The 20,381-nt window shown below is 30.2% G+C and overlaps 3 protein-coding genes across 11 annotated transcripts in view; 1 reads left to right on the top strand and 2 right to left on the bottom strand.

The window, feature by feature from the left end:
- Positions 1-10,952, bottom strand: part of LOC111000028 (serine/threonine-protein kinase Genghis Khan) — a 43,478-nt gene extending 32,526 nt beyond the window's left edge. For all 7 annotated transcript variants that reach the window (XM_045629360.1, XM_045629363.1, XM_045629362.1 and 4 more), the window contains exons 1-12: positions 10,822-10,952; positions 9,847-10,021; positions 6,772-6,948; positions 5,023-5,144; positions 4,308-4,394; positions 3,969-4,073; positions 3,228-3,376; positions 2,671-2,764; positions 2,050-2,106; positions 1,285-1,339; positions 676-806; positions 196-282 (exon numbers count right to left, since the gene is read on the bottom strand). In XM_045629360.1, the coding sequence (XP_045485316.1) occupies positions 196-282; positions 676-806; positions 1,285-1,339; positions 2,050-2,106; positions 2,671-2,764; positions 3,228-3,376; positions 3,969-4,073; positions 4,308-4,394; positions 5,023-5,144; positions 6,772-6,948; positions 9,847-9,907 (1,125 nt within the window). In that variant the 5' untranslated portion in view covers positions 9,908-10,021; positions 10,822-10,952. The remainder of the gene's footprint in view (positions 1-195; positions 283-675; positions 807-1,284; positions 1,340-2,049; positions 2,107-2,670; positions 2,765-3,227; positions 3,377-3,968; positions 4,074-4,307; positions 4,395-5,022; positions 5,145-6,771; positions 6,949-9,846; positions 10,022-10,821) is intronic.
- Positions 10,953-11,287: 335 nt separating this feature from the next.
- Positions 11,288-14,811, top strand: LOC111000030 (protein lines). Its single transcript, XM_022269352.2, has 2 exons — positions 11,288-11,486; positions 11,725-14,811. The coding sequence occupies exon 2, from the start codon at positions 11,809-11,811 to the stop codon at positions 14,221-14,223; it is 2,415 nt and encodes an 804-aa protein (XP_022125044.1). The 5' UTR covers positions 11,288-11,486; positions 11,725-11,808; the 3' UTR covers positions 14,224-14,811.
- Positions 14,812-15,226: 415 nt separating this feature from the next.
- On the bottom strand, positions 15,227-20,258 carry LOC111000031. Of its 3 annotated transcripts, none has more exons than XM_022269353.2 (5): positions 20,066-20,258; positions 19,888-19,960; positions 19,202-19,344; positions 18,250-18,326; positions 15,227-17,953 (listed from the first exon to the last, which is right to left on the bottom strand). In XM_022269353.2, exons 1-5 carry the CDS (start codon positions 20,105-20,107, stop codon positions 17,350-17,352), a joined length of 939 nt encoding a protein of 312 aa, XP_022125045.2. In that variant the 5' UTR covers positions 20,108-20,258; the 3' UTR covers positions 15,227-17,349. The 3 variants fall into 3 exon arrangements, with proteins under 3 accessions (XP_022125045.2, XP_022125046.2, XP_022125047.2); XM_022269354.2 differs by having other exon boundaries at positions 20,158-20,248; XM_022269355.2 differs by lacking the exon at positions 20,066-20,258 and having other exon boundaries at positions 19,202-19,351.
- Between the last annotated feature and the right edge of the window lie 123 nt (positions 20,259-20,381).

Below are 20,381 nucleotides of genomic sequence, written 5' to 3'. Positions count from 1 at the left end.
ACGTTTTACTATTGGGTACAGAAAAACGTTTCGGCACGATACAGGGGGGTCAAGAATCTCCAAAAATTACTCCCAAATGAAATGTAAAATTGTAGTAAAGAAAATAATAAAAATTTCTACTTGCAAATAAATTACAGTATACAAAACGACGTATATTTAATGATTAAATTAAAACAACTTGATAAAATAACAAACCTTAAAATCCTGAATCCCATTTCTTCCTAATCTCGTATCAGAAGCACATATCAACCGACGAATTAAATCTTGCGCTTCCTCAGAGACCTAGAATATATTTTTTTATTGTTTTTATTAAGTTTATAACATCATACAGAATACTAAGTCTACAGATTATTTAACAAATATTCCATATAAAATGTATGACAATTATGGTAAACATAAGTTTTACAAAAGATAGAAATTAAAAAATACAATTAAAACATATACAAGATAAGATAAGCACGCAATAAAATAAAACTACTAAATTTTTTTTTGGTACTTAAAGCACAAAAAAAAATTCGTAGGGTTTGGTTATTGGGATGCAGATAGAAGATACGCTACTGTCACGGTCTAGATTGTTTTCAATCTGAGATTGTGGATTAATTATTGGGCTGGACAATTATTATTTAACCAAATTCATTATTGTAAGATTTAACTTATTTATTTAATTATTTTTACCTGTGCCGCATGTTCGTCCGGGGGCGGACAATGGAAACACCTCGCATGGTTCATAATCTTTCCGTATGTTTCCACTAACGACTCGGCGTAGAACGGAGTCTCACCGAATAACATCTCGTACATACACACACCTAAAAAAAATAAACTTTAAATAAATATCTAATGAAATTTATTTTAAAACGCATACTAACAAAACACATACAAACATTTACAGAAAACACATGACATACAAAAATAAGATACATGCATGTACATCAATGCTTGCAGAACATTTATCGGGGAACATTACGATGAAAAAAAGGAAATAACTTAAACGTAAAAAAACTAGATTAAAAAAAAGAAACAAATGTGCAATGTAAAAATATTAAAAAAAAAATCTATAATAATAATGAATAATACATCTCTTCTTTGTAATTTCAAGTAATGTAATAATAATACTTGGATAGATAATCAGAGATTTTGCATAATTTACACGTAATTTTTTTTTTATAATCAAACACCGTCCAATTAAAATGGACGATAACAAAGTGAAATTACTAGTTTTTGTAACTCGTAACAAGGACATCGTGATTACACATGCGCCTTGTACCCAATATAAAAATAACTCACCAAGAGACCACCAATCGCATTCAGGTCCATACCGACCCTGGCCGTCTTCCATCGCCTAGAAGAATTTGAAATGAATACATGTCACGTGATAATCAGGAAATGTAGTTTTATTGTCTCTGGCCTGCATTTACATGATTCTTTACTAAGCCTATCTTTTGCTATGCTACCTGATACTACATAGAAAAATTTTCCGGAAAAAGAAGTACTAATTTTTTTATTTATTTTGCTCTTCCTAAAAGAAAGATCGAATTCGTCCAGCCGTGTTCGAGTTTTGAGTTTAGCAACAAATTTAAGAATATCCAGAAACAAGTAAAACAGTGATAAGAGATCACTAAAGCTCCGCAAAAATTCAAAGAAACTAAAAACGTCTAACTGCACTTTTAAAGTATGTACTCTAACAAACGTATGATCATTATTTGAAATTAAAGCCTAATTGACTATAATTTAAATAATAGATCGCCATACTATAGTATTAGAGTTTTTCATTCACTCACTCACTCATTCACACGTTTGCACCCACACACTTACTCATGCACTCAGGTGTGATGATAACGGTTGAAAAAGATAAATAAAATAAGGTTAAATAATAATGTAATTATTTTTAATAAGACCTGGGAAACCTGACACAGGTATTTTTTACTTAAAAGGGTTTCCAAATCTTACAAATAGGAATGAAAATCAACCTACTTAAAATGTTACAATTTTTTTATTTTATTTTATTTTTATAGTCACTACAAACATTTTTAAAAAAGCATTCCCACTCACCCGCAAGATTTCAGGTGATATGTAGTCTGGAGTTCCCACTGCCACATTGCTTTGTACCTATGAATAAAATGTACTTTTACCGGATCTAAACACATTGAATTGCCACAATTTTATAAAATTTTAATCAGATTTGAATTTAAAATTATATTATTATTATATGTACCTACATTGATTTTTCATTCCGTAGAATTCGGACATTTCAGCAGTGTTGTCACTAAAGTTCTATACCGAAAAAGGGACAAATTTGACCCATTTGAGGGCAATAACATAAAATGCTACGTATTTTTTATATTTTACCTCCAAAAAGGAGGTTCAATATCACTATATAGTGAATTAACTTTAATTATTTTATTCTTTAGACGGGATCACTGCTTAGAAATTCCAGGTTAGTAAACCTTAAAAAAAATGTTGCACATAATAATGCGTTTTTTACTGTTTGTGATGAAAAGGGACTTAATTATCACTCACCGTTATCTCTTGACATGTCAGAAAATTCTGACAATTCTACGGAATTAAAAATCAAAGTATAAGAATTAAAACTCATATCCAATAACAATATTCCACAGAAAAAATATAAATTTTATTAGTAGTTTCACTATGAATATCGAAATTTTAAATTACCTTTCCATCATCTCCTAAACGGAGACAGGATCCAAAATCAGCAAGCCTGATATGTCCACTGGCGTCCAATAGAACATTATCTGGCTTAATATCCCTGCAAAAAAACACGTTTAATTCAAATCTCACAAATATACATAAGATGAAAAAAAGAGTGTGTACTTATGTATATATTATGTACACACAGTTAATAGGTATACTTCTTTGGCGTATGAAAAAAAAAAACTAAATTGAATGAAAAAATGATTAACGATTAATAATAAAATTATCAAAAAGATTTTATTTAAATAAATAAATTGTTAGTTAATACTATCACCGTCGTATATGAAATTGATTTAAAAACATAAAAATAATATATATTTATTCACATACAACATTTTAATAAAACTTCTAATTATTCTTTAGATAAAGACCATTTTTATATTTGCGAGATCAGCTAGGAATAAAATAAATATTTTTTAAATACATATATTATTATACTTATTTAAAATATTTTATTTATATTTATTGTTTCCTAGTACGAGCCGCATAAATAAATATTTAAATTAAATTCCACACACCGATGCACATATCTCAGCTCATGAACACTTTGTATGGCCAGCACCATTTCAGTGATGTAGAAACGGGCCATGTCTTCTGGGAGTCGATCTTCGAACTTTGAGAGTAGCGTCAGCAAATCACCGCCACAATAGTAATCCATGACGAGATACTGAAAAAATAAGTATGATGATGAATTAAAAAAAATTAGCAAACTATTTATTATATATATGTATATATAGAACAGCACAATTGCGTATTTTTTTCAATTTCGATTACATATTTCTTGCCTAAATATGTTTTTAAATTATACAATTCACTCATAAACAAAAAATAATTTCTAAAGAGAACTGAACGTCGTTTCTATGTTGCGTCATATAAACTAAACAATCAACTAAAACTGTCGTCAAATTTAATTTGATTGATTAATTGAATTGGTCCCACTGTAGATATACCTACCTAGACCATAATTGAAATTAAATATATATAATAGCATTAACCTTAACAGGGAGAGTAGGGATAGCAAAACCAATACTTCCTAGGAGCTGGTATGTACCAAAAAAAATAAGGTAGCGAGGGAGGATTTTAAACTAATAATCCAAAATATAAGTGGATTTTCTTTCATTTAATAATTGTCTAAAATGATGCTTTGTATAATTTTGTAACGATAAAAATTTTGAATTAGTGCCCATTTGTATTTTGCTTATGACTAAGCCTTTTTTAAGTATAATTTTGATAGTACGGAACATAGTCCCAACACTCACCAAATTATGGTCATCTTGAAAGGCATAATGCAAATTTGTTATCCATCTTCTATCACCAAACACCAGAACATCCCTTTCCTCTTGAAAACACGCCGTGTCAGCGCGCTGTAATTGCAAATACATATAAATTAACACACTCAGAAATTTAATAAAGTTTTATACATAGGGTAATTGTTCTCTGATTTGATCGATCTAAAAAAAACCCCTATAGAATTTTTGATAATGCCTCGATTTTTACCCATGATTCAAATTTTCGAAATCTTATAACCTTCGAAGCTACATGCAAAATAGAAATTATTTCTGGAAAACACGTCAATTTGATCGATAAAAATTTCTCACCTTAAGCATTTCCCATTTATTGAGTATTTTCATGGCATACACCCTTTCGCTGCTTGTCACACCGGCCGCACCATTTCCTTCTCCATTCTGAAAATATATCAAAAACCATTTTATACTTGGTACTTTACTATTCGAATCGTCTACAGACGTCGATTTAAGTAAACAATATCGACAAAAAGAGACAAAAGAAAAAAAGAAAAAAATAATAAAATTCAAAAATTCAAAATCATTTATTCATGTTGGTAATATAATGTACCTACACTTATGAACGTCAAAAAAAGTAATTTAATGTATTTAAACGCTTCTAATTTTACATTTACTGCCAGTTCTCAAATCAAGGGCATAGAACCGAAGAGAAGAACTGGCAATGAACTCTCTGCCACTCCATTTAACTGCCAAGTTTTTTAACACAACATTTGTAAGGCGCTGCAACCATTACACCAAGTTCCATATGACATCTTGCGTAATCAAGAATAATAAAATAAATTAAAAACATAGGTTTGTCCAATATATATAACATAATAATATTCGGTCAAAACCATTTACGACGACATCGTGTATAACAACATACTGGTCATATTGACCAAAATATAAGGTGCCGGCTGAATTCTATTGTATTAGGTTCTCAATAACGTCATCGGCTGTTACGACTATCGGTTTTTTGATTAGTCCTTTCGATGTCGTTATAATAGATTTTGACAGTATATACAAATACCTGCATAAATGAAGCTCTAACAACGCACACTTCACCGAAAGCACCACGACCTATCACCTTCACCAATTCAAAGTCGTCACGGGAGAGTCTGAGTCGCTTCAATGCTGCTGCAACCGGTTTCACTAAAAATATATTTTAAAAAATGTAAACAAAAACTATATTTTTATCAGCCTGCCCAGTTATAGTTATGCCAATTAAGTAGTTTAATTTAAGATTTTGGTAATATTATCTCTCCAAAATAAACAACGGGAGGCGTTTGATAAGTCAGTAATGTGTAAATGATCCCTTCAGCTGTGATCTATTGTCAAATTTTGCACATGTGCCATTTAATTGCTTAAAAGCCTATGGAAGTAAAGAACATCGCCAATTTTAACAACAGCGTGAATTGAATTCCATGTGGTAAATCAAGAGTAAAGAAAATAAGCTAAGGCTTAAAAAATACCATCACCGAAATTAAGGAAAGGCGTTATACAGATTATGGGGACTCTGCTTCCGTCAACAATGGGTAAGAAATAATCTATTTTACTCATATATGTGTAGCATGACACCGAAAGTTTAGGTCATCTAAAAGATTTTGTTACTCCAGAAATCGTGGAAGAACATAAGACGATCGAAAAACAAAAGTGCATGATGTGCCGATATGATATGATATAAAGCATCTCAAATAGCGAATCAACCACATGGCTCTAATATTTGGATATGAAATCGATATGCAATGGGTGCTTATTCTCTCGACTATAAACGCAACCGTGTGACCTCTTTAAAGCCATAATCAAGGACCTCTTTGCAAGCGCCGTTTTGCTATCGTAGATAGGTTTAAAGACTTCTCAAAAAACACAAAAATGTCACTTGCATGAGAACACTTTAATTTATCATTTTAGTCGTTCTTACAATAATCACAATAAAAATATAGTACATGCAATAAACTTAAAAGCAAAAGTGACCAAAGAAATATGAAGCAAAAGTAAGTTATAAGAAATGATTTTAAAAGTAATTTTGTCTAACATATTCACTTAGCTTCGATTTGAGTGAATTGAAAGAAGTAATATTTTTTTATATTTGTGGGTAGTTTGTTATATGCTGTGCGTCTTCGTAGGTAAACATTTTTTCGTCCGTATCCTAGGTAATTCAAGATAATTGGTTCGGCGCATACTTCTATGTACACGTCGCGGTTTTAACAAAGTTAGACGCGTTATGGAGAGAACTTCTCATAATTTTTTGACAATACATGTAGTATAATGTTCTTCGAATTCTGATGTAGTGATTACGTCAACACTAATTATTTACTTTTCTACACATATTACCCACTCATTGTCTATGCTTGTAAACAAAATGCATTTTCGAGGGTCCCTATAAAAAAATTAACACGTTTATATGTTTTTTAGAGATTTGCTTACTTTTTCTGGCAAGAGGAATGAGAGCGATAAATTGCAGTAAGTGTGCTTACGTAATATACTATAGTCTTTTATTAACATAACTTTTACACATTTAAAGAAAACACTTATAATTATTTTACATAATTTTAAATTTAACCGACGTTTCGCATGCTTTACAGTGGTCACGGTGACCACACACGCATTAATACATAGCTTCAATCCGCTATAAAATTCTTTAAATGCTTACGTAATACTTGACACCTATATATGACATTATTATTATTTTTTTAAAGGGAACTTACAAGCTATAAGCATATACTTAACACATCTACGCTTTGCCCCCTGAAAAGTATTCCCCCCTGGTATTCCTTACCATAGTTGATAAAATCAGCCACCGCCTTTTCCCGTCGAAGGCTGCTGTTACAACACTCGTCATACAAGACGAGAAGCACGTCTAACAATGTTTCAACACTTAGGCCATGCGTGGGCCCCTGCAGTCGACGAGAAACAAACATGGTCTCGATTTGTTTAAGACGTTTGATGCCGAGCACTGAAACAAAATTATATACTTAATATTGCTAATGTTTACTTAAGTCCAAATGTTGGTAATGGCATAATTTTTGTTTATAAAATCTTTACGTATACATATACGTAGAGTTAAGTTCTTTATATTGTAACTTATTAATTATTTGTATTGTAGATCCAGTGATATCCCATTATTAACATTTAACATTGGGAAAAATTGGCTGTGCCAAAAATCAATGTGGAACTGTTTAGGAAAAACACCTTTTGTATGGATGGGTTTACAATAATTTACCAAAAAATTAAAAGATCTTCCGACTAATCTTTAAAAATCGACAGTACGGCGTATTACTTGTATGATTATGTGCGTGAGATACTGTAGTTGATTGAAATTTAATAATATGATATGATATGTACGATACAAACAATATAAGAATTGACCAATTCATATGACTATGTAAAATTCCTTTAGGGACAAATTTGCGCGCCATTTTGTGGCTGAATATGAGAACTAAGGATTGTACCACCTGACACATATTTTACCATATTTTTGCAATAAATTATTATTATTAATAATAATAAAAATAATTTATAGGTTTCATTCAGTTTCTTTGAAAGCGAAATTGTTCTAATTAATATTATCTAAACAATATTTGCAAATAAATATATTCAACTTTAAAGTGTTATTTCGTATGAGAATTTATATTTTTACGTTGTTATGGCAACATTCCAACATCATTTAGTAATCACCGGTTAAAAATTTATGAGTGCCGAAAAGTTACTATTAATACAAATGTGTTATTATAACTTCGAAAAATTGTAATTTTAGCTATATTAGGGAATCATCATAATGTATTGGCGACGTCTACGTTAGTCATATACTTGAGCAAATTGTGGAAACATATTTACAAATTCAGTAGAGAAAGAGAATAGAAAATAACATGATACTTATCTTAATTACTTGCCAACAAAAACCTGTCAGGTGTATTGAATACTTGTTGCATTAAATATACCTTGGACAATGAGTTGAAAATAAATGAAGAGAATACTACAGTTTATACATAGCTCTATGTATATAAAATATACACTAACTTTTAACTAATAAAGCAGGTTAATGGCTCAAAAACAAAACATTCGCATGCAGGAAATGACAGTGCCATCGAACAATAGGATATCCCATGGCCATACGGGAACAATGTGCTATACTGATTCAGTGTTTATATTATGTTAATTGATATCGCCTACATAATTGACGCATCGATACTTTGGAGGAGATATATCTTTTGTAATAAAAATCTTAGGAACCTAGTAGTAATACGTACTAAGCACACATAATTTTATCGCCATGTATATAAACAATGTGGCATTCGAATTCTCTAGCGGAAAGTACATCTAATTAAAACGAGGATCCACTAATTTTGCATTCTAATTCTCCATCTTGAACCATATTGTCGTCTGAAATTTCGTTGTAAACTTAACAATTAATTGTACCTACCATTGAATGCTTTTTTTTACAAATGAAAAACCTACAAAAATTGATTTGGGTTAGGTGGTTTTATTTATAAAACGCGGGTCCTACCAATCAAGATATGCTAAAAAGTAATTTAAAATTCAGAAGAGCAAATAGATGTTAATTACCGACTAGATGGAAAACTAGTACTGTTTGTCTGTACCATGTAGTAGCAGTCCAATAGTCCAAACTTAAGAGAGAAAACGTTACTGAGAGAGAATTAAAAATACAAATATCATTACATGGTTAACTTTGGATAAGCATAATACAACGATAATTGATTCAGATAAATACAAGGATTGACTGATAACCTACACAAGAGATATAAGTGTAAAAATCAATTCATCTTGTTCGTATGTGCGGCTCAAGGGAAGTTATGAGACTTACCTTTAATTAGATATTGTATTTTATTGTAATATACCAACACATTTATTTTAATATTAAGTTACCCACTCATTCTTTATTAAAAAAGTATTTAATTATGGAGTTATAATAATAGTAATATAAAACCTTGACGGTGTACACATATTGAATTTAAGGTAAGTTACATATAACAGTAGCAACTGATAAGTTACCATAATGAGTAAAGTTATGAATGATAACATATTGTAAACAAAAGATAAATGTTATTGTTGTATTGTATACAGATTTTTGTTATAGTTAATTATGAAAAATTTCCTTTGTTTAAAAATTCGCAGTAGTGAGAGGATAGTCCCGTAATGTTTTTCATACTGTCATGGCACACTACCCATAACTAAATACTACTTCATTCTATTAATCAAAACGATAATTTTACTTAATTAAAAGAGTATTTAAGTTAAGAGTGTAATCTAATATATACTATTCTTGTGCCATGTTGTTTGAAATTAAGAAAAAAAGCTTGACCAATTTTCGTGAAATTTTGTGTGCCTTACCCTAAATGTCCACCCCTAAATTTTTTATTTTATTATTAAACAACTTCTTTTGTTTTTTTATGATACAAAAATATATTCAACCCTTAATTTTTAACCCTGTACCATCAACCCCTACTTTTATATGTTAATTATAAACTTCACTTGAACTATGAGCTTTATATAGAGAAAAATTCACAGAAAAACTTAGGTTTTTTAAAAAGAAAGCCAAACCGTTTCTGGGATAGCAAAATGTTTCATCTTGGTATGTACTAAAAAGGTAGGCTAAGTAAAATCACACACACAAGGTGAAACAAGGTTTGCGAGGGCAGCTAGTTACATTATTTAATAATATTTTTATAATACTTAATGTAAGTCTTTTTATATAATTATTCTTATATAACACTATTAGATATAGATATATTTATTTGTTAAAATAAGTCTTAGTTAAATGAAAACTTGAAGTTTTTAAGTATAAGTACACTTGCTAAAGTTACTATAAAAAGGTGTCGATATTTTATAATACCTGGTAGATTATTGCTCGGAATTAGTGCCCAGTCGGGTGAGGAGTCCTCTTCATCTGACATCTTGATCAATTTACACTACACTATTCTTTCACTTTTTAAACATGTCCTTTACTTCCACTTAACAATATTTATTTAGCTTAACATATCCTTTTCAATATGTGCTCCCATTTTTATCTGTAAGAAATAGTTGGTTTTAAGAACAATAGTTAAATTTTTAATTAAGCTAAGGAAACAAGTACATAATTTTAAAGAGATTAAATTCCTGAAAATAAATAGAATTTTTATCCAAAAAAGTGTTTTAAACCGACCTATCATATTAGTGTAACTAATGAAGTTATATAGAAGAACAGATAAATGGTAAATTGAGAAAAACAAATCCAAATGAGTGGGTGTATTTAGGACACCAAATGTTTTATAGAATGTAAAAAGTAGATGATTAAGCAAATATAGGCAACAGTTTATTTATAAACTTTGATTAAATACCACTATATTATAAGGAAGGAAACATATTCAATGATTTATTGATTATACCCTACAGGAAATATTCGCAAGTTTCACCATTGTTATAGTATTTATTTTCTATAGTCCATAGAAAAGCGATGCTTTCTATTCGTTTTGTACAAGGTTGCGGGCGTCAAACGATACTAGAGCGCTTTCGCAATCCTATGATTTGAACTTTATTTAGACGGCAGTGCCTTTTAATCACAAAAAAACTTAAAAGTCGATGACATATTGATACCCCACCGTATGCCAAGTAAAAATAAACAAAAATTAGGCACTTGCACAATTAAACAATTCAAAAGCTTGCCTTTTTCGTAGTTTGTTTAGAAAAATTCTTATTGTTCTATCTCGTATACAATAGCCGAGATCTTAACCTAAATTTATTCAATCGATTGTTATGCAAAAACACAAAGATGATTGAACGTCTAAGCAACCACTTCACTACATTATTTTAACAAATAACTTATATCCACCTTACTAACTACAAATTTTCATGAATAGTTAACTTCGTTTTTCCTACAATTTTCGGAAAATAGTAAATCCTTTCAAGCAGACATTTTTATGGGAGTCGAAGTTTTTTTTTAAATCATTTATTCGCCGGAAACAAGTCCATAGGCATAGTGTAAAAGTGTTGTCATAATGCTTGAATAATTAAAACTATAGATATCAAAAACATTGTGGTACAATGTTACACTACACTACCTAGTACCTAGTCTATGGACTCGTCAAACTGGCAACGTCTTTAAGGGATAAAACGGAAATTACGTAAAATTGTCACTACCTCTTCATAACTTATTTAATTTAGTTCAATTACTTTGTTGGTAATAAGACTTAAAATACTAAAAATATTTTAATTATTATTTATTTAAGTATATGATGTAATTGTTTTTCAAACTGATCATCAATTACCAAAAAATTCCTTAATAAAGAGATATGTAGTTGACCGAGCGTCATTATACGTAATGGAGTCTATATTCACTTTGATGAAATTGTGATAAGTAAAATTGAAACTTTTCAATGAAATATAGTGTTAAAGTTTTGTGTTGAAAGTGGTGTAGTTGGAATATATTGCACATATGTATTTATGGGCATTGGATTTGAAATACAAAGCACTTACAACCTCATTTTTTATACAATGGTATGTGTGCCATCAAAATATTTTGGAAAGTACATTGTACTTGTTGAAGTTTTATTTTAAATGTTTTCTGTGTTTTGAAGATTTATTAAGGAAACAATTGACGTTAAGCAAAACCATACATCATTTATTTGTATATTGATTCGAGCTAAACAGTAAATGTCGATCGCTTTGTCGTCTGCGTAACTTGGTAGCAATTTGAAAGGTCAAGGCATTGATTTGGCTTCTTATTTCTTTTCAGATTCCTTTGAGCTTTAATTTAAATACGAACCAAGTGCCACGTTAGTTAAAAGCGCATCTATTTTATACATGCGACTAAGATTTAATGGTTTTACGCACGTACATCGCTCCAAAGACTAATGAAGGAATGGCTTCAGACCAACCTGTAAAGAAAAAGCAAAGAATAGACGGTCCTGACAGAGACGATGGAAGTGATAAGTCCGGGGAAGAGATATTCTCTGACATATTTGACTCGGAAGAAACTCCTGTTGAACATTCTGGAGATTTTATAACTAGAAATGGAGAATCACCAGATAGTGGTACTGTAAGTGAAGATGCTGTTGATTGTTCATCTATTTTAAGGCATTTAAGTAATGGCAGTGTTGATAATATCCCCTCATCAAGCAATACACCTCATTGGGCAGCTACAGATGATAAGCTGCTTACTGAATTACGATCACTGCAAAATTCTTTAATTGGTCAATGCTTATGTGGTATAGATGAAAATGTGGTCATCACCCTGTTTGATAGGAGACTTCATATTGCTACTTGGCCATTAAGATGTACCTTGACTTATCTTTCAACCATGCAACTCCTATTTGATATATATTTGAAACAAAACAGTACTGGTACAATTTGTTCACAGTTGATGAATGCATGTGATATTTTTATAAGAAATAGGCATGATTGGATCACAGAAGTTGTTGAACTTTCGGAACATAAAAGCAAATTTGTAACTTTTGTTGCAAGTAGAGTTCTTGCCAGCTTCCTTATAGTATCTAAAGATACCGTTGATGAAAATTGGTTACAACAAATAACAGAGAATATTTATTTATTTGATAGAATCAATAGGATAACAGTTCAGAAAATAAATTTCAGCTTAGATATTATTAAGAGGATAGTTGAGTGGAAAGATGTAGAGCAACATCCATTAGAAGATAGTAATTATATAAACACAGTGCATGTTCAGGAAGATAACCCATTTCGAAGTGGTACTAGTTATAGCAATAACATGCCTTCTGGCTCAAGAAGTGATTTAGATAATGCATTCTCTAATTTACAAACACACAGTTCACCTTCCACCTCTAATGAAAATGTAACAGAAATTAAACCTTCAACGTTTAAACTACATGAGCCAGTACTTAAATTACCATCAGAACAGCCAAATCAAAGGATAGAGAGAAGTGAATCACCCGAACCACAACTTTCTAGAATAGAACGAGTAAATGAATGTGGTTGTGTAACTGTTATTTTAACTGACTCGGAATCATTCGATACTTCTCATATAAAATGCTTAACAGTAAAAAATTTGGAACATCATTGGCCTGTTTTGGTAAAAAATATGAAATTACTGCTACTTCGGTACCTGAATTTGAGCAATGCAGAAAATTGTGTTCTTACATTTTTTTCACTATGGGAGAACATAATAAGTGTAAAAGCAAATCTATCCGTGATTGATACAAAACCATTTTATGCTGATCTACAGAGTTTCATTGATTTATTAAGAAATACATTATTGCCACCTTTAATTTACAGTCATCTATTAAGTTTATTTAATGAAGTTTTGTGTTATGGTTCCACTTTAGCTTTACAAGATATCCTGCCAGAAGAAATTTGCAGTGTGGCCCACTCTATTGTTAGATATGTTAAAGATTTTCGTTTACTTAGTGAAGTTAGGGTGCACAGTAGCAGAAGTGGGTTTGGATTTCTTGGCCATGATTGTACAGTGTTACGAGAATACTCATTAGGTTCAGAGGTAGCCCCACTATCAACAACAATACAGTTGGTTGATCAAAGTTATGGAGAAGATGAGCATGATAGTAATCAAAGGAATGAAATTGACAAAACAATGCTACAAAGAATGTCTCTGCTAGTGCTGAAATCTGTGGCAGTAACAGTAAAAGAAATGAGATGTGATTCATCTGATAGCTCTATAGATTCCTCAGATTACAATGCCATTCAAGACATGCAAATTGTTGAACGCTCAATTAGAGATGTCTTAAAGAAACTTGATTTTTTTATTAGAAATTGTCTTGAATTTCACCCAGAGACGCCATTTACAAAAATGTTAATACATCTATTTAGTGAACAAGATGATTACCTGATAGAATCAATGGTATGTACACTAGACATAACTGTAGGAATTGTTTACCGTAATTCAATGTATCCAGATTTAATACCAATGTTAAATCCAATTACCTCTTTCATTGAGTTTTTGAAAGTTGTTTCACACGATAGTGATGTTCTTTTAGACTATTTGGTTAGTAATGAAACATGTTTTCTTCTGTATCTATTACGGTTTTTAAAATATGTGAGAAGAAACTGGCCCAAGTTTCTTGAGACATGTCAGTTAAGTGATGGTAGTAACCGAGGATTAGATGATACAATGAGAGTTTTGATAAGGTTGCGTTTACAAATTAGCCGGTTGGTGTCAAAATCCCTGTTTCCATATAATATCAGTCCAGTTCTTAGATTGCTTGAAGTATGTGAAAGTTTGTATGAAGGAAATGAATTCAGTTGAAAATTTACACTCAAACATTTTAATTTGAGCAAACTATATCTTACTAAAAAAAGTAATCTCATCCAACCCATGATTCCAAATATATAGAGGAATTTTATCGAGAATTTGTTGCTTAAATTAAAATTCTTTTTATTATTCTCAAATCACACAAAGACTGCAAATAATTTTAATTAACATTCCAGAATTGTTAATTGGCATACTTTATTTAATAATTAGAATAAATTAATTTATACTAACTATAGTTGTATAATATTGATAACAATGGTTAGTTTAGTAATTAAAGTCTTCCATTGATGAGCAGATATACTTGGCACATGAAGTGTGAATTAAATTTTTCTTAACATGTATTATCTGATAGTCAGTAATAGTCTATTTTCTGTAAAATTTCCAAACATGTATTAATATAAATGTGCCTTATATATATATTTTTACTTCCATATTCAATACAAACATACTTTAGGTGTTACCACAAATTGTCTCTCAAATAACATTCTAGTCTTGAGCACTGTCAAAAATGTCAACATTGAAATGATATGACAGATCTTGACACTAGTTTTGAAATATAATAATATTTCCCTTGTACATTCATTAACAGATAACAGAAGTCTAAAAACCATAATTTTTCTTAGATAATTATTTATAAAATGTATATTGATTAGTTTTATGCATATAAATGCGGGTTTCGTAACTAAATTATCTAATGCCACTGTAAATACGCCATTTATTTTTTAAGTAAATGTAATCAGTATTAATGCTATTTTAATTTATATGAATATAATTTTGTAAAAGTTAGATAAATACACAGGTGAATAATTTTTGTATTATAAGTTAATTAACCTCAATATTGTTATATTATGAAAGATTTAAAAGTAACTGAAAATTTTAGAATCTCAATCATGTTGTAAAATTAAAAGCAAATGTTAAATCAAATTTGTTTTCAAATAATTATGGTAACATAATATCTAATATAGTTGTAGAGTGATCAGATTTTTTGGGATTGCCGTTATTATGGCACATTATGTTATGTATCATAATATTTCAGTAACAAATTGTTATTGAAAATTAGACTGCGAGTGTTAAGTTTTACTTATTGAGTAAAAAGCGGGTCTTATCTGGCATATGTAACACTGGTTTTATACATTTATGTATTTAGTTTTCTAAGTATGTATTTGTTATAAAGGTATTTTAACAGCAATAAAATATTTTTGTACAAGATTATTATTTGGTTTTCTTTTTCTTAAAAAAAAAATTAATATTAGTCTAAAACATCAAATCTGATAATAACACAACCCACAACAAGCACTGATGAAATCTTTGATATCAGTAAAAAAATAAAATAATTTCTTAATTATTTATTTTTCTAGTCAGACTTCTTAGAACTTGTCCATTCATTCTTTTGTACATTAACACTACTATACACTCTGTACAAACATAAAATATACAGTATTGAATTTACAGAAACATGCTTAAGATAAATTAATCATAACTAGTACATTATATCTGAAGCAATTTAAACTATGTAATTGCTTACATAAACCAGTAAATACATTTCTTCTCGAAACTAATGTTACGTTATAAAAGTCTAAAACATTCGAAATTTCTTGAAATAATGAATAGGTATAATTTAGCAAATCAAGAATATAAAATGTGGAACATACAAGTCACATTTAATTTTGAGCATCATAATCATAACTTATAATAATTTAGATTAAAAACAAAAACGTCTTCAAGTACAAACAACATTCTAACACAATTCACACACATATTGTACAAAATGTCTGACTTCTTAAATATACCTAATATGGTAAACAATAAATGACAAGTGCTATCCTAACTTGAAACTGGCATGTTTTTGTTTTATTATTTTAAAAGTAAATTTATATTTCCCTTTGCCAGACACTTATGGCGAAAAAAAATAATGTGCTAATGGAAAGATCACTTGATATAATGTATGTATGGAAAGCTTGGCATGCCTATATTGTAGTAAAAATAACATGATTTGCTTGATTGACGATTTTGCATGGCCTGCATAACCATTATACACAATCGTTACATGCTATAAACCTGAATTACTTAATTTTTTGCCACCATTATTATTATGGTAAGTAACAGGAGATAGATATGTAAAAAACATTCAACAGCTATTAGTTGTTAGAAGTTCTTGTTTATATTTTTTTCATAGTAACTATAAAAACCCATTTATCCTATCCTAATCTGCGTATATCTAAGTATAAGAATGAAAGGCTATAGGTTACTATAGAAAAAATACAAATATTGTCCAACCTTTGATTGTGCAGTTCGCACGCAATAACTAAATGTATATAAACTAAATGTAATTTTTTTATTTCATTTGAAACATTGAAATTTAACAAAAAAATACATTGGCATGTTGCAATTGTCAAAAATATATTGAAATTGATAGTTTAAATACTTAATAAAAAAGGAGTTTTAAATTAGTCTTCTACACCATTTAGAACATCCTGGGACCGTTGTTGGGTGACATTGATATAAAAATAATAATGGATATATTATATGTGGTGATGGATACACATTTCAATGTTTATCATACAAGTTTAAGCTACACCCAATTGATGTAAATGCAACTAAATAGACTAGACAGCGATTTTTATATACTTGTAAATGCTGACGAATTAACATCATTTTTATTAAGCTATTGCATAGATTTTATCGCAGGCATTGAGCGCGGCGACCGAATCAAGAAATTCCGTAACGAAAGTAACCTAACACACTATGACATAATAAAGGTGCACCCAATATGCATTAGAGCAGGACAGAACGCATACTGCGTGTCACATCTCTCTGACGAGATCGGTAACGTAAGCGGCGGCCGGTACGCGTTAGACACGAGACAGACTATATAGGCTTGTTAGTCTAAGTCTGGTAGATTGAATTAATGTCAAAGAAAAAAAATACTACATAAATAAAAATAAATAAACAATTATAATTGCATAGGTTGATAAAAAATGCTATGCAATAGCTTTATCGCGGCAGTCCCCCAGTGCCACACCTTTCTTTTTCTAATATCAGCTTTATTATGTCTTATGAATAATTATTGAAATTACCAGATCAGTTTGGATAGCACAAATTGAACACAGCAAAAACACATCAGGTATCATAGTCTTCATCGATTTGCAAATCAGTAGTAATATTATCTAGAATCACCGGCTTTGGAACTTCAATTTTTTTCAATTTTGACTTTGAATTCTGCCTTATTACTTTCTTATCTTTCACAGCATTCGCATCGAGCACTTTTATTTCTGGTTTGGCTAGGTTTTTTGTGAAATCTATGTTAAAAATTGGTGTGATTGGCGTTATTGGTGTTAAAGGGGGTGTCGCTTGACGTATTAAGAACGAGTCCTGTTGCGGGATAACAGTTTCCGTTTCCACGTCAACTGATTTTAAAATCGCGTAGTTAGACGTTGAGGGTTGTGGACTGGCATAAGTTGGATTCAGTTTTATCACACTTTTAACCGGCACCTCATCTGGTAAAGTCTCTTGATAGAAATTAGCTGCTGTGACAAATGGTTTACTATCTTTTTTCGTTAGATCTATGGCTTCGGGCATTATTTCTATTTTAGGTCTATCTGGTTCGACAGAAAGGCACTGGTTGAAATCTCTTGGTGGTATCAATGGTGTCACCTTAACATCTGAGCTACTCGAACTGTTTGAATCCTCTCTGACTAGCTTCTTAGATAGTGAGTCTGAGAATCTGAAAAAAAAAACAATTACAGGTTAATACAATAAACATTATTAACATTTAACTTCTCTTATAAGTCTCAGTCTAGAAACCGCTTGTATTTGTACCAAAATGCTAGCCAACACAGATATAGGTAGCTAATAACATTGCTTCGCGCCAAAATGGTGCTAGAATATTTTAACCTAAATTTATTACATTTACAAGCAGGAAAACTCTTCTTCACAAGTAATTTATCAAACACTGAGCTCAGTGTTTGCAGTATTCACAGTATCACTAAAATTTGAATAGCAATATTAATACTATTATACCTTGAAGAATTAGGTGAACTCTCCCCACTCTGCAACTCTTTCTCCTCTGCTGCAGTCACATCTGGCACATTTTTAACCTGGAATTTACAAAAATAACTTTTATTAGATAACAACTACAAATAACATGATATATGATAAACATTCACATGAGCCAACACATAGCTTATAGAGTAGTGGATAATGCATGCCTATAATTTTTATTGGAGATCTAAATCTCAGCAGTGGGGAAATTAAAACTGTGTGATTACAATAAATTTCTGTTTATTAATTCTTACAGCATCACCCATATTAGTTCAGTCATAGCATAAAATGTCTAGTGTATATTTCATTTTAAGGCAACATAATTTCATTTCAAATTAACAATTGGTCAAAATAAAGGCAAAATAATTAAAAAATATTTCAATTATTTTGACATAGTAACAATTACTTTATTTTGAGAAATTCTACATGTAATTGATTGATGAATCTATAGAGACCAAAATTGATTGTATTAATTCAATGTAATATTAAAATTTTACTTTACAATAATCAAGGCTAGTCAAGGATACTTCTACAGGATACAATTTTATTGGTGGTTTACCTGCTTTTCCTAGTGTGACCATGCTTTTTAATATGTGTATTATATGCACATTAATCAAGTGTCAAGCTCATATCATCATTTCATAACATATTTTAAGAAGATATAAGAGGATAATTTTTTTTTTTTAATAGATGATACAACAGTTTTGATGAAAGTAAAAAAGAAACTTTTAGGAAAAATAAGTAACTAAACTAAAACAAACTTGTAATGACACTCTTAATAACCACGAAATCATGTTCAAAATGAAGCCACGTCAAGAATTTTTTATTTAGTACCTTAGCAAATATTTTTTTCTACATACTAGTATTACTTATCATGGAGCAAAATGTTTAAAAAAAAAGCATTAAACATTGCAATATTATTAAAACTTACCAAATCCCTTAAAAAATCAAATCTAGATTCAGCTAGTATGCACTGCTTGACATGTGATGGACTGAGAGTCTTGGCATTCCTCTGCATTGTAACTTGCATTGCCTTGCTCAGCAATGACTCCACAAACAGCTCCAAGGTACGAGGTATAGTTTAAAAATACAGTCAAGGAAATTTGAAATAGAGATTTTGCTAACACTGTCAGTAACATTCTAAATATTTACAAACAAACAAGATGTAACCATACCTAATATAAGATGAAAGAAATAACTTTCAACTACCATCCACTTCAATAAACAGATAAATGTGTAAAAAATCTCTTTTAATAATAGTAAGGCTCACACTACTTAATAACAATATAGGTCATGTATATATTTTTACATTAAATACAACTCTTAATTAAAATAACTATACATATTGGTTAAAAAATTCAATTTTAATTAAGGTCTATTTAAATTAGTTACTACCTTATTCTTGTTATATTCCAGATACCTATACATATAAATTAATTTCTACTTGTTTGTCAACAACAAATGTCTACACAGAAATTTACATTTAAAGATAAAGCACTATACGCAAAATGACAGATAAATACCTCTTTGATTGATCATGTTATAAAAATAAACTATGTAGCTTACTAGATGTAATACACTCAACTCAAGTATGATAGTCTCAATTAAAAAGGATATAAATTATAATAGGTACTGCCTGGGCCACCTTCCCGACTTCTTCATCAGTCTGCATTATCTTCTTAATACGCCCCTACAATCAAAAATGTCATGATATTACCAATCTCATAAATATATCCACAAAAACAATAATCCAATGAGAATGTTTGGGGGACATTTCAACCATTATAAGACTTACTGCTGGAAATCTTGCATTGTATTTTCTTTTTTTCGACGGCATAATGAAAATGCAATCACTTTAACACTAAATAAACTAAATTTAAAGCCTACTTCGCTATTCCACAGTTATAGTTCTCGCGCATTTTTGAGGTTATAAAAGAGAGACGTTCACAACCCACTTCATTTATATACCAATCTGACAGATTTTCCACCTCTCACAATTACAACGGCACCTTTTTCTTTTGACGCATACTCGAAATATGTTATTGGAATTCGATTTAATGACGAACCGTGGAACAAAGATACTATTATGATTCAAACTTAAAAAGAATTAA

The sequence above is a fragment of the Pieris rapae genome, chromosome 9, assembly GCF_905147795.1.
Source record: "Pieris rapae chromosome 9, ilPieRapa1.1, whole genome shotgun sequence".
Classification (NCBI taxonomy): domain Eukaryota; kingdom Metazoa; phylum Arthropoda; class Insecta; order Lepidoptera; family Pieridae; genus Pieris; species Pieris rapae.
Note: the sequence above shows the minus strand (reverse complement) of the source record. Positions and strands in the feature narration are given on the sequence as shown.

Coding starts and splice junctions, on each gene's coding strand:
- LOC111000031 (XM_022269353.2), bottom strand. CDS start 20,107: ATGCCGTCGAAAAAAAGAAAATACAATGCAAGATTTCCAGCA. Junction 18,327..19,201: donor TTGATTTTTTAAGGGATTTG/GTAAGTTTTAAT, acceptor TGTAAATTCCAG/GTTAAAAATGTGCCAGATGT. Junction 17,954..18,249: donor AGTTCACCTAATTCTTCAAG/GTATAATAGTAT, acceptor TTTTTTTTTCAG/ATTCTCAGACTCACTATCTA.
- LOC111000030 (XM_022269352.2), top strand. CDS start 11,809: ATGGTTTTACGCACGTACATCGCTCCAAAGACTAATGAAGGAATGGCT.